This window comes from Oryx dammah, unplaced genomic scaffold, assembly GCF_014754425.2.
Source record: "Oryx dammah isolate SB20612 unplaced genomic scaffold, SCBI_Odam_1.1 HiC_scaffold_22, whole genome shotgun sequence".
In the NCBI taxonomy this organism is placed as follows: domain Eukaryota; kingdom Metazoa; phylum Chordata; class Mammalia; order Artiodactyla; family Bovidae; genus Oryx; species Oryx dammah.
The window spans coordinates 33,073,901-33,093,011 of NW_024070206.1; the positions used below are offsets into that span (position 1 = coordinate 33,073,901).

The following is a 19,111-nucleotide window of genomic DNA, read 5'->3' on the forward strand; positions in this document are numbered from 1 at the left end:
CACTCTTGAAACAACAGGGTATGATGATGCTTCCATTTGGGAGAAAAAAGCCTAAAAGACATTTCCCCCCCAAATTATAGCAAACGAAAGCATCCACAGAAGGAGCCACATTGTAGAAAGTAAAACACTCCACACTGACGAAAGAAAAATAATAGAATGAGGTGTCAGTGACTTTGCCCTTACAAGTGAACAAACCCTCATCAGGGTGCCCTACAAAAGTTTCAATGAGGAATAATTAAAACAAGCAAATTTGAGAATCCTGAGAGACCAGGTTCAAAACGCAGAGTTACCAAAGTCCAAACAACACTAATAAACAAACAAACAAAAAAACAGTGTTCACATCTCCAAATGCAATAAAAGGTTCATTTCTGTTCTATCGATTTAGGGGATAATCATCTACTAAGATTGAAACCCTCAAGATGAGGGCTTATTATAACTATAGATGTGCTTTAATAAGATATGTGCCTTCTTAAAAATAGATGATTTCTATTTTCTGTTAAAATGAATGAAATTCATTTTTCAGCAGGAATGTCAAACAGTAATAATTGGGGTGGTCTAAATCCCCTGTTATTTATACCTACACATGTCTGCAAGGGATCACAATAAACTGAGGAAAATTCTGAAAGAGATGGAAATGCCAGACCACATGACTTGCCTCTTGAGAAATCTGTATGCAGGTCAGGAGCAACAGTTAGAGCTGGACATGGAACAACAGACTGGTTCCAAATAGGAAAAGGAGTACGTCAAGGCTGTATATTGTCACCCTGCTTATTTAACTTATATGCAGAGTACATCATGAGAAATGCTGGGCTGGATGAAGCACAAGCTAGAATCAAGACTGCCAGGAGAAATATCAATAACCTCAGATATGCAGATGACACCATCGTTATGGCAGAAAGTGAAGAAGAACTAAAGAGCCTCTTGATGAAAGTGAAAGAGGAGAGTGAAAAAGTTGGCTTAAAGCTCAACATTCAGAAAACTAAGGTCATGGCACCCAGTCTCATCACTTCATGGCAAATAGATGGAGAAACAGTGGAAACAGTGACAGACTTTATTTTGGGGGGCTCCAGATTCACTGCAGATGGTGACTGCAGCCATGAAATTAAAAGACACTTACTCCTTGGAAGGAAAGTTATGACCGACCTAGACAGCATATTAAAAAGCAGAGACATTACTTTGCCGACAAAGGTCCATCTAGTCAAGGCTATGGTTTTTCCAGTAGTCATGTATGGATGTGAGAGTTGGACTATAAAGAAAGCTGAGTGCAGAAGAATTGATGCTTTTGAACTGTGGTGTTGGAGAAGACTCTTGAGAGTCCCTTGGACTGCAAGGAGATACAACCAGTCCATCCTAAAGGAGATCAGTCCTGGGTGTTCATTGGAAGGACTGATGTTGAAACTGAGACTCCAATACTTTGGCCACCTAATGCAAAGAGCTGACTCATTTGAAAAGACCCTGATGCTGGGAAAGACTGAAGGCAGGAAGAGAAGGGGACAACAGAGGATGAGATGGCTGGATGGCATCACCAACTCAGTGGAGTAAACTCTGGGAGTTGGTGATGGACAGGGAGGCCTGGCGTGCTATAGTCCATTGGGTTTCAAAGAGTCGGACACAACTGAGCGACGGAACTTAACTGAACTGAATGTCTGCAATGGGTCTTTTCTCCATTGCCTGACATGGAGAAATCCTATTTTAAGAAAACCAAAGACCATGAATTAAAATAAAATCTTAACATTGTCTCAAAGTTGCTGTAGGCTGAAACTCATCAACCACTTTTGGATCATTTAACAATTTAAAGAATTTGTGTGTGTGTGCGTGTGTATATGTGTGTGCATCTGTGTGTCTACACATTTGTGTGTGTTGTTTACTCCACTGATTTGGCAGCTATTGTTACCTACAACTTACAGATGTTGTCATATGCCTCTCTGTTCAAATGAGGACTTAAATACTGGCATTGATTCCTGGGGCTTCTATGTGTCTAGGTTGCCAGTTTGGGTCTCCAGATTTTATTGATATTAGGGCCTTTTTGAAAAAAAAAAATCTACTTACAGGTTTAACATGTGAGTTCAAAAATCATTTTTTTAAGTGCAAGATGATAAGCAGTTCATCTGAAAAACACCCTCGAGTTTTTGTTAACCACAGTCTTATTGACAAGAGCCAACAGGAGGATGGAGTGGCGCACTGCGCCAAGTCCACCCTGGGCTGTACTAGTACAGCATCTCAGTCAAAGGCAAGAAGGATGGCTCGCCAGCACAGGCAGGACGCATAGGCTGTGCGTTCAGTCGTGGAGGGAAGCTCACTTTCCTCAGGCTGAAAGGGAAGGGTGGACCAGAATGTTCAAACCCCACTGAAGAAATGGTCTGATGTGCAGCCTGCGGCAGAGATTTCAGGAGCCAAGGTGATGATGCTCAAGTATTTGGAGGATCTCTCAAAGTAAGTTTCCACTGCAAGGAGTTTGCCCATTTTGCTGACCAGCATTGCCCTGTTCCTTGAAAAAGACCTGGCATGTGATGCACGAGCAAAAATACTTGTCGAATGAAAAATGATGAAATGAATGACCTCAGAGGAAAAGAAAACGCACTCGCTGCTCCGTGAGGTGCCAAATGACGAAACAGGCACCAGCGGGTAAAGATTTTAGGAACATATGCTTCAGTTCAACTTTTTCAGAAATCGCTTTTTAACAGTGAGAGCTCTTCGGTGACGAAGCAGACTCTGTAAACGAATGATCTCTTCCTCCTGGGGGGAGGGGATGAGCAGTGGTATTCTCGCAGAAACTGGATAACCATCTGTCAAGGATGCTCCAGCGATGAAAACCCTGTTTACATCATCGAACACCACAAGGGTTTCATTTTTATCCTAGCTGCCATTTCTGAAGAGCAAGCCTTCTGCTGACATAAAATCATCAAGCTGAAAGGAAGGATTTTTAAAACCTTTCAGGAGTGACTCAACAAAAAGCGTGAGAGTGGTTCCCAAATGTAGGTACATAAGAACATCTGTGTGGCTCATCTTAAGGACAGATTTCCAAGTCCCACATGATCTCATTTCTCTAGTCCACTCCAGGATATTGTCCTAGTAACTGTCTCTTCTCTTCTGCACCATCACTTTTCCCCTCCCTCCTGGAGGCTTTGCCATCAATATGCAACCATGTTGCATGGGATGTTCCTCCCGTCCTTAAAAATCATCCTCATTTTTATTTTAAATTTTTAAAGTGGAGAATAGTTGCTCCACAATATTGTGTTGGTTTCTGCCATACATCAACATGAATCAGCCATAGGTGACCATACGTCACTCCCTCTTAAACCTCCCTCCCAACTCCTATCCAACCCCATCCCTCTAGGTAGTCACAGAACGCCTGACTTGAGCTCCCTGAGTCACACAGTAAATTTCCACTGGCTATCTATTTAATTTTTTAATTCATTTATTTTTTAATTGAAGGATAACTGCTTTATAGAATTTTGTTGGTTTCGGTCAAGCTAGCTATCTATTTTATATATGGTAATTTGTATGTTTTCATGTTACTCTTTCAATTTGTCCACCTCTCCTTCCCCTACTGTGGCCACAAGTCTGTTCTCCATTTCTGCCCTACCAAAAAAACAAAACACCATCCTCGGTTGAATCTGCTTCCCTCTCAACTGCCACTCAATTTCTCTTCGTCCTTCTAAAGGAAAACTCAATCTGTGGCCAGCTTCCCACCTCCACATAACTATAGAACACACCAGAATCAAACTCACCCAGTTACCATCATGCTGTGAAATCCATGGTGAATTCTCAGTCCTCATCTGAGCTGACCCTTCAGTAGCATTGGGTACAGAGGGTCACTCCCTCCTTTGAAATACAACTTCACTTGCCTTTGAAGGTACCACATCCTACTGGGTTTTCTCCTAACTCTCTCTGGTCACCCTTTCTCAGTCTTCACTACCTCTCTGTCTTCTGTCTTTTGAATCGTATCTTTAAGATAAGAAATCATAGGGGACTTCCCTGGTGGTCCAGGGTTAAGAATCCTTTCAACGCAGGGGACACAGGTTTGATTCCTAGTCAGGGAACTAAGAGCTCACATGCTGCAAGGCAACCAAGCCCATATACCACAATGAAGACCCAGCACAGCCAAATTTCTTTTTTTGTTGTTTTAAGTAAGAAATCAAAACTGTAAAGGGATGGAAAAGCTCCTGTATAAACTTTTAACAGCCATGTATGCCAAACATCTGAGACCCTAGTCAAAAAATATCTAAATATTTTACAGGAAATGCCCACTATTATGTTGATACAGGCATAAAACCAATCGCTGGGGTTTTAAAAATACTTCTTTTATTTAAGTAGAGTTGATTTACAACGTTGTGTTAATTTCTACTTTACAGTGAAGTATTCAGTTATACACATATATATATATCTATACAGACACTCAATCATATTCTTTTCCATTATGGTTTATCACAGGATAGTGAATATAGTTCCCTGTGCTATACAGTGGGACCTTGTTTACCTCCATTCCGGCTCTTGATCTTGAGTTCCTAATCCTGAAAGGCTCCATATGAAAGCATTTCTTTCTTTCTTTGGTCTCTTCCTCACACTTGGGGAAAATCCTCTTCGTGATTTCACCCTGGGTCATGACTGTCCTTCATACACTTAGAACTACCCACACTGCAGCCTAGACCACTCCACTAAACCCCAAACCTGTACCAAAATGTCTTCATCCATCTTTGACATTCATCTCCACACACGCAAACCAACTCCTGATCATTCCCGTCACAGTGACTAACAGCCTTCCCAGGATTTGGACCAAATATCACGGAGTCATCCTTGACCCCTCTTTTCTCACACCATCCGTCCAATCCATCAAACTCTGCCAGCTCGACTGCCAAAATATATCCCGAGAATAAAGTTGGGCTTCCATCTCCTTCTACATACAAAAATTAACTTAAAATGGGTCAGTGACCTAAATAGAACTAAAATCATAAAATATCTTAGAAGAAAACACAGGAATAAATCTTTATGATCTTGAATTCTGCAACAGTTTCTTAGATGTGACACCAAAAGCAAGAGCAACAAGAGGAAAAAGAGGTAAGTTGTACGTCGTCAAAGTCAAACACTTTTGTGCATAAAAGGACATTATCAAGAAAATGAAAAGACAGCCTAAAGAATGGGAGAAATATTTACAAATCATCTATCCGATAAAGATCTAGTATCCAGAATATATATTAAAAAACTTTAAAAATGAAAACCAAACAATTAAAATATGGGCAAAGGACCTGAACAGACATTTCTTCAAAGGAGATACACAAATGTCACACAGCCTTTGCATTTGCAGTTCCCTGTTAATCTGAACGTTCCTCTCCCAGTTATCTATAGCACTTGAACCACCTGCAATATCAATTCTTACTCAAATGTCTCCCATACAATGATACTCCCCTGACCATCCTATTTAAACAGCAAAACCACACATTCTTCCTATTTCCCTTCTCTGTCTTATTTTTCTCCATAGCATCTAACATAAAGTAAATCTTACTTATTGTGTTTATTTTCTCCTCTCCACCAGGGGCTTACTATTTAGCATAAAAGGACCGACGGAAAGGGGCCCTCAGATCTTAGGAGGGCAGATTTAAAACCATTCAGAGCCTGCTTGTTAACACGTTTTCACAGGTGAAGTGTGACTTTCTTCAACACAGATCTGGTTGCTACTTTGTGAGACAGCAGACCTCGGCTACTCCAAATTACTAAACTATATAAATAACTGCCAAAGGACTTAAAACAAAGAAGTGACCACCCAAACTGGCTTATCTTGGTTTGCAGGACTGCATTAAGAAACCTAGACCTAGAACACATCACATCAAAAGGGATATAAAAGCATGCCAAGTATTAAATAAAGTCTAAATGGTTATGATGAAAACAAGGATGAAATTTCTTAGTTCTTATGTTGACATTAATATATACCTAATGGCTCTTAAAAAATACCTACCACAAGGTATTAAAAATAAAAGCTCTCCACCCCAGAGAATCTACATGGCTGTATTTCATTTGTAACTCCTAACAGCCTATCATCAATATCCAAGAGAACCATCTCGAAACTTAACACCTTTTCTCACAGTTGGAAATCAGTGGCTCAAATGATAAAGAATCTGCCTGCAATACGGAAGACCCGGGTTCAGTCCCTGGGTTGGAAGGTCCCCTGGAGAAGGGAATAACAACCCATTCCATATTCTTGCCTGGAGAATCCCAGGGACAGAGGAGCCTGGTGGGCTATAGTCCATGGTGTCGCAAAGAGTCGGACATGACTGAGTGACTAACACATACACACACAGTTAGCAAAAGGCTGTATAAACAATTTAAAATATCTTAAGACATTTACACAAAACAATTAAAAAAAAGATCTATCAAAGTAAAAAAGGCTAATTAAAACAAAAGCCAAGGTTTCCTAACATATTGGTACAAGCCTGGAACAGGCTTAAGACCTGCTTAAGATATAGATGGCTCCCAAATTCAGTAATGCATATCATACATGAGCAGACAGATTATTTTTAGAAAAAGTAGTGCATAGTGTATAGTCCTACTAAATAATAAAAAGGATTTCTGTACTGTTATCTGAAGATACCATATGACAGCTTCCTCCCGGAGTGCTAATGCAGAGAGGAGCCTCAATCAGTAAGTAAACTAATCTAAATCAAATTCCATCTAGTTGAAAATAGTCATCATGGGCTGCCCAGAGTTGGTGAGTCTGAATGCATTACTGAAGAGCTTCTTGGTAATTGCAGGTTGCTATTTATGTTGACCAGAGTCGGAGGAGTTTACTTAAGTGAGATGTCTAAGCATACAGACCACCAGTGCAAAACATACAGGAAAATCACTCATAACATCCACACTAAAAACAGCCTAGATGCTCTCTGTGATGTCGCAGCATGGTTGTTATTTCCTAGTGTCAGATGCACTGCTGGTGACAGGATGAAAATTTATGATTTCAGTTATCTTATTTTCATGTAATGTGCTACCACAAGAGATTCTTTCTAGTTCAGTGGAGTGTAAGTTAAATATTTGAGACGATTATTTTCAAGAGCCCTAAATTTCTGCTTGTAAACAGGTATGCACAAAAAATACTCATGGTGACAATCATCAGGAGATATTTTTTAATCACAGGGGGACCCCATGGACTGTAGCCTGCCAGGCTCCTCTGGCCACGGAATTCTTCAGCCAAGAATACTGGAGTGGGTAGCCATTCCCTTCTCCAGCGGATCTTTCCAACTCAGGGACAGAACCCAGGTCTCCTGCACTGCAGGAGCCACCAGGGAAACTGTGCCTTAGAGTCACCAATTACCAAATGTGTCTAGCAACACAAAACCCATGGTGCTAAGTGGGAAATAAAGACCAGTTCTGAGACTTGTCACAAGACACATGGACAGGTAGGTTGGCTCATGTTCTTCCCTGTGTTACTCCATGTTTTTTTTTTTTTTCTTTAATCATCGTCATTAGCATCATCACTAAATTAAGTATCAGCAACCTGGGTTCTAATTCCAAATCTGTAGCTAACAATCTAAAGCACCATATTATCATGGGAAAAGCCTATATCTCTCTGAGCTCCAATTTGCTTGTCTGTAAACTGAGGGGGTTGGCAAGAAATGCTTTTAAAACAGAATAGAAAAATAGCAAAGTAAAAACACCTAAACGTATTAAAATTGATACTAACTTACAAAAGGCAAACCCAGGAGATACCACAGGATAGAAAAAGGAATGTTTTTCATCTTAGGGGAAGTAGGAAAATGAAAAACATTGTAAAATTCAGTGGTTATGAGGATGGAGTAAAGAACAAACATACTTTTAGCCATGAAAAGAGTTCTACAAAAATGTAAAAAAAAAAAAAAAGTCCATTACCTTTGGCCTAGGAATTTTACTTTTGAACACAAATCCCCAAAGAAACTATCCATAAAGAAAAATCAAAGTTCGCTAAAAACGAATCTCCATAGCAGCACAATATGTGTAAGAGAAAAATTGGAAACAACCTGTAAGTGCAAAAATAGAGGCACAGTTAAGAAAAATCTGGTTTTGCTAACGAAATGGAACAGAGGCCTGGATAGCCACTTTTTTTAAAGCACTGAACTTTTTTTTTTTCCAAAAGAGTGGAAATATTCGACATGATATAATAGGAAATATGAAGGTTGATCACAAAATACCTTTGCCCTCTTTATGATCTTACCAAAAACGCACTGATGAAAACCAGAAGAGAAATTGGAGGCATGGAACTAGCTCACTGGGTCCATTCTTTCTATGAAATTCATTACAACAGCAGAAAATAGAAGGGGCAGGTGGGGAGAAAAGAATTCTCTTTAGACAAGAGTCCAGCTTTTCTAACATGCCTCTAACATCTTCTCTCTCTCTCTAATGCTTCATGTTTTTCAAGCACTTTCAAAAAAGATTGGGACTTCACTGTTTGAAGAAGAATCAGCATTCATGGCACTTACATACTTGAAAGGTAAACTCTTGTACAAGGTCCAGTGCACCAGGAATCTACTCTACAAAACCATTCTGTACCTATGTTTGGACAATGGCCCTCCTCTCCCCAGAAGGCAGCAGGGGGAAATGAAAGGAAGCATCAAGGGTTAGGAGTTACGATTTCAACAGCCTTTTAGACTATAACCTTAATAAGGTAGAAACCTGCCACAAGGCAAATGTCTTGGAAAACTTTTGCATATTTCTTATGCACAATTACTTGTTTCCTTGAACACTATAAATCACAAAACCACGGCCAAAGTCATCACTCTTGGCCCAGCAACAGATTACACTCAGCTTTAGAATATACATGGTCAACGCACGTAGCATAGAACATAGAATTCATGAACATAATTATGACTTGGTATTTATTTGGGTTAAGTGTACATAGCCACCTTTGGATTAGCATGTCACTAAAAACTCCAAAAAGGTACTAATAGAAACTTTTTTATTCAAAAAAAAGGAGAATTATTCTCAATAATAATTCTCCCAAATACATATAACTGGTGACAACACTCTTGTAGAAAGGAATGGCGATGTTCCACAAAAATCTTCCTCCTTCTAAAAGAATAGTTTTTTCTATGAGTCAATATTATGAACCTTATGTTTGAAGCATTAAGATGCTGGTGTCTGTTAACATATTTTATGAATGATAAAGGAAAAAAGTAATGATGTGTCAGAAGAGAAACAGCTTTATTAGAAAGGCTAAAAGACCAAAATGGTAACTACTAGGTATACCAAACGCGGAGAAATTCTACCAGAGACTGTCATGTCATAGACATCCCCCAGCGACTGCTGGGGCACAGAGTCAAAAGTATTCTCAATCTTTTATACTGACAACTCTAGCAAAGTCCCAAGTTTCTAGGTTATACTAAAATGATCCTGGCAATCAAAATTATGCCCAGTTTCATCACCAGCATGATCTAATAATTTAAAAACAGGCTTTCATTTTCAAAATTATTCCGCATAGCAGCATATTCCACCTTAAAGCAATGGCTTCCAGAGACAGACCATAGGTTTATTCTTAACCAGCAAATTTCAACAAGCTTTTAGAAGAAGGGACTAGGAGAAGGAATTATCCACTTAAGAATGAATCTCAAAAGCAAAATGTAAAAATGCAAACAATTCCAGAAATTTTTGATCTGGAGAAATTACTCTCTAGGATTTTATCAAAATATTTTTCAGCATTCAAATACTACTTAAGATCACATAGGTAGGTCCTAAGATGCCACATAATAATTTACAGATTTGAAGAAGATGACAAATGTGCAGAACTCTGAGACTTGTATTAAATTTTTTAAAAAATGTACACACTTTGATTTGAATTAAACATCTATTGCATCAACCATTAGCTACTAGATGAGACAGCAAGCAATGCAGCATTGAGACAGACTGATTTAATATTTACTCATTAAAATATCATGTGATGAGAAAGGAACGGGAGGATGTCTTAAAAATAACTTCAGCAAGATCACATATGTGTGAGCAAATCACAATCAGAACAGAAATGAAAATAAAAGGATAACTGGCAACAAGGAACTTCAGTAGCTAAGGGGCTATTTACATTTCAAAGTCCTCTGTCTATGGTATTCTTAGGTATGATACCACAAAGGTCTGTCAGAGTGACAGAGAGTCTTCAATTAAGGCTGTGTGCTACAGGCCTGTGTCAATTAACTAGTTGAGGTTGCAAAGATTTTCTGAAAGTGGCTATTAAAATAGCCTCAGATATATGCATGATTTGTGGGGAATCAGAATTTAAATACAACTTACTAATCAATTCTTCCTGCTTTCCCATTTCTATGACATTTTGTGTAATGATAAATAAGTCCATGAAAATATGACTAACCAAACTTTTATCTGCTTTCAATTAGAAGTAACAGAAGGGGCTTTCAATTTCGTTTTCAATTTCAACTTTTACTTAGATTTTATCTACACTTATTGGCAACAATTTCATATGATATCCATCAATATTATGAATCTGATCCATATTTAGATAGGAGATGAGTCTATATTGGAAATTCATATGTATTACAACTAAATTAGCTATCCAGTAATTTCTATAAACAATGGCATAATAAAAATACAAATTCATGCTTTTGCCTTGAGATTTTACCTGCTAAATCTGCTCATTATAATTTTGCTAAATGTTAGTTTGACATGTCCTAGGAATTCTTTGATTTGAAATACTAAGTAGATGATGGCTGTAAATAAGGTTTAAATCAGCAGAATCAGATATTCGGTAAATATATCTTCTACCAGAAGTAAAATGTAGGCAGAAAATTGTAAAAATTAACTGTGTGATGGTTTCCACCATAAATGAAAAATGGAAGAGGTTTTCAGGAAATCAGAAGCCTTCTAGTTGTGTACATAAGAGATTTATGAGCTCTTCTGTAATCCTAAAATAAAGTCCCTACAGTCTCATTATAGGGACTGTGAAAAATTCATACTTGTACAGTGGAGATCATTTAGAGTCTTTTTAACAGTGAACGGTATTTCAAGAGCACTGGTGCTGAGTGTACAAATGTATCTTTTGAGGTCATACCATTGAGAAGGGGCTGTCCTTCCAGCACATCCCGGGACAAGACTGCACTGTAAACATCTTCAGGAAATCCAGTCTTGCATAACGAGATCTCCCCAGAAGCCTCCACGGAAGCCTGCAACACAAGGAAAAAAATGTGTGCCGTGATCGCCACCTCCTTCAACGGAGAAACATCCCACTTGGCATAAAGCCTCGCTTTTCCCACTATTTTGTACAAATAACCCCTTTGTTTTCGGAGTGGTTACAATTAGAATGTAGAGGGCAAAGGGTTAATCTTTTTGATAACTGGAGTAGAAGAAACAAATCCCACTTGTCTTAAACAGCAAAATTAAAATAATGCACATTCCAGGATCTTCTCAGCACTGAACATTTCCATTAAAATGGTCATTGTGAATGAAAAACTCTCAAGTGAAGCGGAGGGGGAAGAAGTGGGGGGTGAGGGGACAGCCAGAGAGTTTTGAGGCTCCATAGATCACCATCATTAACTCAACTTTTCAAGAAAAATGTACACATTCCAGCATATTGATTTGTATATTCCCATCTAATTCTCTATGAAGTTTGTTTCAATATGTTCCTGAACTAAAAAACCAAAATGGTGATATATTTACTGCAGGGTACAGAGTGTTTTATACCAAGTAAAACCAATCAATCGAAAGTATGTATTTCTCTAGACTCACGGACATAGAAAGAAAACAAACACGGTTACCAAAGGGGAAAGGCAGAGGAGGGATAAATTAGGAATTTGAGATTAACAGATATCCACTATTATATATAAAACAGACAAACAAGAAGGACCTACTGCAAACACAGGGAACTATATTCAATATCTTCTAATAACCTACAACAGGCTTCCCTGGTGGCTCAGATGGTAAAGAATCTGCCTGAAATGCAGGAGACCCAGGTTCGATCTCTGGGTTGGGAAGATTCCCTGGAGAAGGGAATGGCAACCCACTCCAGTGTTCTTGCCTGGAGAATCCTCATGGACAGAGAAGCCTGGCAGGCTACAGTCCAAAGGGTCACGAAGAGTTGGACATGACTGAGCGACTATCAATTTCAATAACCTATAATGGAACAGAATTTGAAAAAGAATATATAAACTGAACCACTTTGCTGTACAGCTGAAACTAACACAACATTGTAAATCAACTATCCTTCAGTTAAAAAGGGAAAGTGTATTTTTCTCTAATTTGAGGGCAAGGACACATTCAAAATGTAAATAAAGATTAATACAATTATGTTTCCTTTTTATACTTAAAAATTAGAAAGTTGCTATCTCTTGCCATCTTCCTCCTCATCACACATACTCAGTGCGCTTAAAACTCAATCATACCAAGTGCTATCCACCTACCCCTTTGAGTTAATTTCCTCACTACTTCGCTTTCTTTCCTGCTTCCTCCTGACATCATCACAGGATGATTAAGCCTCAGTAGAACTCAGGCATCATTTGCATTAATTATAAAAATCTTTGGGAAGTGGGAGGGAGGCTCAAGAGGGAGGGGACCTATATATACCTATGGCTGATTCATGTTGATGTATGGCAGAAGTCAACACAATATTGTAAAGCAATTATCCTTCATTTAAAAGTAAATAAATTGTTTAAAATAATCTTCACCCAGCCCTGATAGGAACGGAGAGAAGAGAGTGGACAGAAGCTGCCTGAGGGAGCAGCTTAATTTCAAAGTTAAGGTGGGGGCGTAAATTTCAAAAGTGGCAGGGCCAGCCTTGTGAGCAGTCTGCACTTCTGTGGAGAAGAATCAGAAATTGGAAGGAAGGAGAAAGGGAGACCCCAGAGATAGACCTCAAAGCAACTGTTTGAAGGAAGCTATACAGCGCAGATTCACAACTGAAGGACTTCCTGGGTGATGCATGGGAAGTGTTGCAGACTCTAAAGTTGCAAGAATCCAAACTGATCTAAAATGTAAACAGTTCTTTTCAGATCTGAGAAAAACTAGAAAAAAAGGACATAGGCTTTTCTAATCTCTCAGTATCTAATCTTAAAATTGTATTAGGAGCAACAGTGAGATATTAGATCAGACCCACCAAAGTAACAAAAATTATTAAATCTGTTTTGGGCAAGAAAAGATTGTCTCAAATCAAGGGTACAGAGCAATCAAACCCTTCACAGAGGTATCAGTGAATGCAGCTACAATCACCATGGAAAATTCTAGTAAAGGTAATAGTAGACATATCCTGCAGGTATATTCTTGGGAAAGTCTTCCATGAGTGCCCTAGTCAACACGTGTAGGAATGTTCACTTCAGCACAGTCGTAACTGCAAGAGCTAGAAACTACCTAAATGCCCGTCAATAGAAAAGAACCAAAAGATTTTCACTTAGTCAAGGGAGAAACAGCATTAAAATGTAAGAATCGGAGTTACATTTATCCACAAGGTTCCATCGCAAAACAGATACTCAGTTACAACTTTCATGTAAGGTTGAGAGAGAAATTTTACTATAAATCAACCTAGGAATGACTATTATATTTAGTAAGTTCAGAAATCTATTTATAAAACATTCTAAAATCAGATTGGTACCAAGATACACTGCAGTCTAAATCTTTACAAACTAAAAGCAAAAATCCAAAGCATGATTGATGACAGTTTTTATATATAAGGTTTACATTCAAAAGGTAATGTAATACATATGTAGTAAGAATATAAAAATATACAAGGTGCTGATAAGCACCAAATTTAGAAGAGTGGCTACCCCAGGGAAGGCGAGTGAGGGAAAGCGCCAGAAAGAATCCTACAGGCAGCTTTGATTTTATTTGTCGCAATTCATTTCTTTCCAACAGAATCTAAAGCAAACAGGGTAAAATGTGAAGGTGTGCATAGGCACAGAATGCTATGTATGTTTCGTCTCCTATATACCCTGCCTGCTCTGAGTATTTCAAAATGAGAAAGAGATAATATCTAGGGCTCTCTGATCAGTAAGAACTTGGGCTTTCAACAGCCATCAAGTTTGGGACACTGGGTGATATTTTGCTATTTGCCAGCTGCAGATATCCAACCATTCATCCTGGGCCTGACACAGAGTAAGCACTACTAGTTAGCTTTTCTTTAGGCTAACTGTAACAAATAAAGAGAAGTCCCAAGTTCGCCACAACAGTTGGACCAAAGTGTTGTAAACCTGTGTCCCAGTGATAGGTTAGGGGCCAGGGGCCTCTTGATCTCCAGTCCTTCTGCCACAGAGGAGGGCTCGAAGGGCGGGAATCCAACCCCAGGAGGTGGATGAGAACAGAGGAGAGAACAGGACAGAAGCAAACAAGGGTCACACTTCATCCTGGGGGGTGGGGTCAGGGCAGCATGAGGTTTTCTAGGTGAACTCTCAGAGGTCAATGAAATCTACAGACTAGTGGAAGTCTGGCATCTCTTATTTAACTCCACTCCTAGTGTCTTATTTTCCAATGGACCTGCCCCAAGCGCGTGGGTGTGCAGTCACTCAGTTGTGTCTGACTCTCTGTGACCCCAGGAACTGCAGCCCTCCAGGATCCTCTGTCCATGAGGATTTTCCAGGCAAGAATACTGGAGTGGGTTGCCATTTCCTCCTCCAGGAGATCTTCCCGACCCAGGGACTGAACCTGCATCTCCTATCTCTCCTGCATTGGCAGGCAGATTCTTTACCACTGAGCCACTTGGGAAGCCCTCTGCCCTAGGTGAGTGCTAAGTGGCTACAGTGTGTCTGACTCTGTGCAACCCTATGGACTGTAGGCTGGCAGGTTCCTCTGTCCATGGGATTCTCCAGACAAGAACATTGAAGTGGGTTGTGATTTCCTTTCCAGGGGATCTTCCTGACCCAGGGATCAAATCCTCGTCCCTTGCCTCTCCTGCATTGGCAGGCAGGTTCTTTACCAGCTGAGCCAGAGCCAGGCTTCTGGAAAGGTCCAGAGAGTAAATATTTGAGGCTTTTCAGGCTACAGAGTCTTTATGGCTCTGCTGTCATAGTGCAAAAGTGGGTAAATGAATAAATGTGGCTCTGGTCATTCAAATAAAACTTCATTCATGGACACTGATATTGAAATTTCATGTAATTCTCAAGTGTCAAAAAGTAGTATTCTCTTCATGATTTTTTAAAAAGCATTTTAAAACTTGAAAAAGATTCTTGGCCCCAAAGCTGGCATCAAGACTGAAGTTTGTGGATCCTTAGACCAGAAAGCTAAGTTTTATAAAACATGGCCATCTCCCTTAATTCTCACAGTAGACCCCTGAGGGGAGTGAAAAGAGCTGCAGTTTACAAATGAGCAAAGAGATGCTCACTCAAAGGTGAATAGCCCTGCTCTCACCTCCAGGAAGAGGAAGAGGCAAGATTCTAACCCTGGAGGCTTGCCAAGTAGGACAAATAATTACAATTCTTTGCAGAAACATATACTGAGTGTCCACTTGCCAGAAACAGAAGGAAACGTTGCCCTGCCCTTAAGAAGTTCAAGGCTTCGAGTCAGAGCAAAAGAGAGATGATTGCAATAGAAAGCCGCAAGTTAGAGATAGCAGCATGCAGAGGGGGGTGAAGAGAGCCCAGGGCAGGGATCTGGGGGCCTCCAGAGATCCCAGGGGGAGCCAGGCAAGGGGGTGGGGTGGGGGGAAACCATCCCAGGCGGTCACTGCTTGAGCCAGAACAAGGCAGCAAGAAACAGCACACTGCCTGGGGAATTACAATGAGTTCTGTGTCACTGGAGTCTAAGAAGCAAGGCAGAGAGTCAAAAGTTGAGACTGCTGAGTTAGACGAGGTTAGATCATGGATGGCTGGGGGTCTCGGGTTATTCTGTTGGCTGGGGAGAACCAGGCATACGTTTCCAGCACAGGCAGACTGTGTTTGATAGATGCTTCGTGGGAAACGTGTGTGTGTATGGGTGGGACAACAAGTGACAGTTTGGGGACAAGTTAGGGCATAGATGTGAGTCAGGCAGGGGCTGCAGGACTGAGAAAAGGGGTGATTGTATCAATATGCAGACAGTTAAAAATGATGCATCGGGCCCAGTGAAGGCAGGGCTCAAAAGTGGAACGGAGGGTGGGAGGGAGGGAAGGAAGGAGGGAGGAGGTTTTGCCCTCCTCCGTGTTTCCAGCTGGGTGACCGTGGACATGAGTGGCACAAACTAAGAAAGCTAATCGCAAAATTATAACGTCAGGAACAAAGTGCTAAAGCAGCAGAAAAGGTTGATAAATCTGCCTGTGGAAATCAAAGAAGACTGCATAGCTGCAGTGACATTTAGGCGCCGTCTTTAAAGATGATTAAAATTTTGCCAGGAGAAAAGAGGAGGAAGTGGGAAAGGGCATTCCAGGCGAAAGGTGCAGCAGAGACAAAGGCCCTGTTGATTTATATCGAGCGAGCAGTCAACCCAAACAACCCAGGGCTTTTCCACCAGGCAACTGTTGACTCGTGGCTTCCAGTTTCTTTGCTCTGATTTGGGGCCCCAAGGGGCAGCAATTACATTTAACCCTCCAAGATTTTATCTTGATAAATTAATAACTCCATCCAGATTTAGTCATTACTCCTGTCTGCATCACCCCAATCTGAGTGACGCTGCTCAGATTCTAAAGACGAGGCGTGATGCATGCCCAGACACGGCCCTTCCCACCTACCCAGAGCCATAAACCAGGCTCTTGGAGGGGCAGCTCAGGTTTTCAACATGCCTGAGTGCCTGAGTTTGAATCCTGCCCATCTGGAGTAGGAAATGGAAACCCACTCCAGGATCCTTGCCTGGAAAACCCCATGGACAGGCTACAGTCCATGGGGTCGCAGAATGAGGCACAGGTGAGCACACACATCTCAGAAGTCCCAGTTCCTGTATGTGTGTAAAATGAGACAGCACCCACTCAGAGCGTGGGTGTGAGGATTACACGAGAAAAGGTGTAAAGCGCTTAGAATATTGTCTGGCAACTGGTTATTCGACGCATTAGCCATTACTAATAACAGTATTAATACTATCATGACAACATGGCTCTACCTCGTGGTATGTCTGTCCTAAGGCCCAGTTATTCCTAAACTTACTCAGCATAGCAAGTCATCTGGGACAGTCGCCAAAATTTCTGATTCCTGGGCCCTGACCCAAGATTCACTAAAATATAATCTCAAGAGATGTGGTGGATAAATTGGCATATTTAACAAATGCCCATGTAGCAATGGGAGAGGGTCCCATATTCAACCCAATGCCTCTGTCTCCCCAATCCTTTCTGAACTCTACATACGGGCATTCTTAACTTTCTGCCCCAGTCTCCAAGTTGAATATCTTTGTCACAAAAGGGAATAAAGAAACAATTATTTTTTTCTGTTCTGAACAATTTCACGCTATCTTCTAGCCATTGTGTACATCTGAAAATGCAATTTGCCAACCAACCTGTCCTCATTACTGGTTGGAGAATTCGGGCCCAGGTCAGCACGGGGTCCTCTCTTCCTTTATCTGATCACCACATCCTCTGAATTTGGCTTTTCTTTTAATTGGGACATTATCCCATCCCCACTTCACTAGTAATTTTCCTAGTTCTCCACCATTTTTCAAAGATGAAAGCAGTGGGCGAGTCCTCCCGGCCCACCGGGAGGAAATTCACAAAACTCACACTGGCCAGAGGCTCCCAACGCATTCACAATCAGCTCCCCTATCTTGTGTTTCAATTTCCTCTTACAAGTATTCTACTCTCCCTGGACTGAAGATCGACCTCCTTGTCTTAAAAGGAAAGGAGCATAATGGTAGTAGAGGAGTTCTGCGTGCCTGTTAGGATCGGTCTATCCGTTCCGGTTCTGAACCTGCGATGACATCGCTTTTCGTTCTCATTATATTTTTCCCATAGTCTCAGGACCATGAGCTTTCAAGCTGAGTCCACGACTCTTTGAGGTTCCTATTATCGGGGCTGTTTTCTTTAATAGTCTTCCTTGGTCACTGACTCTGTTTTCCAATTTCCTCCAAGTTACTCCTGAATCCACGCTCTTAAAACACTCCGGCAAAGCCACGGTGGATCCTCCCCTCCCTCCTTTCTGATCAAGATCATCTATGGTGTCTGGCTCCACACTGCACATCTGAAGCAGCGCAAGCCTAATAGAAGCTTTCTCTTGTCTTTCTGGTTCTGAAGACGACCTACCCAAAACCTAGGCTTTGCTGATTATCAGAAACTCTGAAATGTAATCAACTGGATGTTTGGGTTCCCCCCGCCCCTCTAAACAGCGAGGTCTTCCGTTGTTCCCTTCCAGATAGTCTATGGTCAGAATGCAGTAACAATTAAAGTACTGAGAAGTAGGTAATCAAACACAGTCCACCTGATTTCCCTGGTGGTCCAGTAGTTAGGAATCCATGCTGCCACTGCAGAGGGTGTGAGTTCGATCCCTAGTCAGGAAACTAGGATTCCACATGACCCGCAGTGTGGTCAGAAACAAAAACAAAAAACGCAGTCCACAAAGCTGGAAACCTGTTTTCACTTTATATGTCTGCTCCCCTTATTCTTTATGGAAACAAAGGCAGGACTGTGTGTAACACCTTAAGACTGGGGGCTCTGAACAAACCTGCTTAATTAAGTTTAAACCCTGGCTCCCCTCCTGCTACCGATGTGACCTTGACATGCTTTATAACTTCATCTTCACCTCAGCTTCTTCCTTAATAATAGTACCAGCCTCAAAGGATGGCCAAGAAGCATATCAAGGGCTTAAAAACAACACCTGATTCACCATAATACAAGGGTATACATACATACAGTAGCTGTCATGATATTATTGTCATGGTATTACTGGGTTTTTTTTGTGTGTGCGTGTAAAGAATTTTTATCTCTTTGCTACATGCATACTTGGGAAATATTTTTAAAGAATTTTGTAGAAGGATGAATACAGAAAAGAAATCAGGTGACAGAGAATAAGAATTCATTTACAAATATGGTACAAAAGAAAACGAGTAAAATCCTTTCAAAAGAGGTGATGTCTGGAGTGGGGGTGCATAGTGATGGAAGAGGGGACAGCTTTAATAATACTTTTATTACACCTGTATGTGCTTCAAACAACATAAGCAAATACAAACAGTAAGTGAAGACATCATGGTAACAAAATAATGGAACTCTTCAAGACCAATTCCACATAACTGATTTTTGAAAAATTTTTAATTTATCACCATATAGTTACATTGGCCA

At 40.6% G+C, this 19,111-nt stretch overlaps 1 protein-coding gene across 1 annotated transcript in view; it reads right to left on the minus strand.

Moving 5' to 3' along the window:
- Positions 1-19,111, minus strand: part of CDH2 (cadherin 2) — a 241,712-nt gene that overhangs the window by 199,007 nt on the left and 23,594 nt on the right. The window contains exon 2 of the mRNA XM_040264779.1: positions 11,015-11,126. Within this exon, the coding sequence (XP_040120713.1) occupies positions 11,015-11,126 (112 nt within the window). The remainder of the gene's footprint in view (positions 1-11,014; positions 11,127-19,111) is intronic.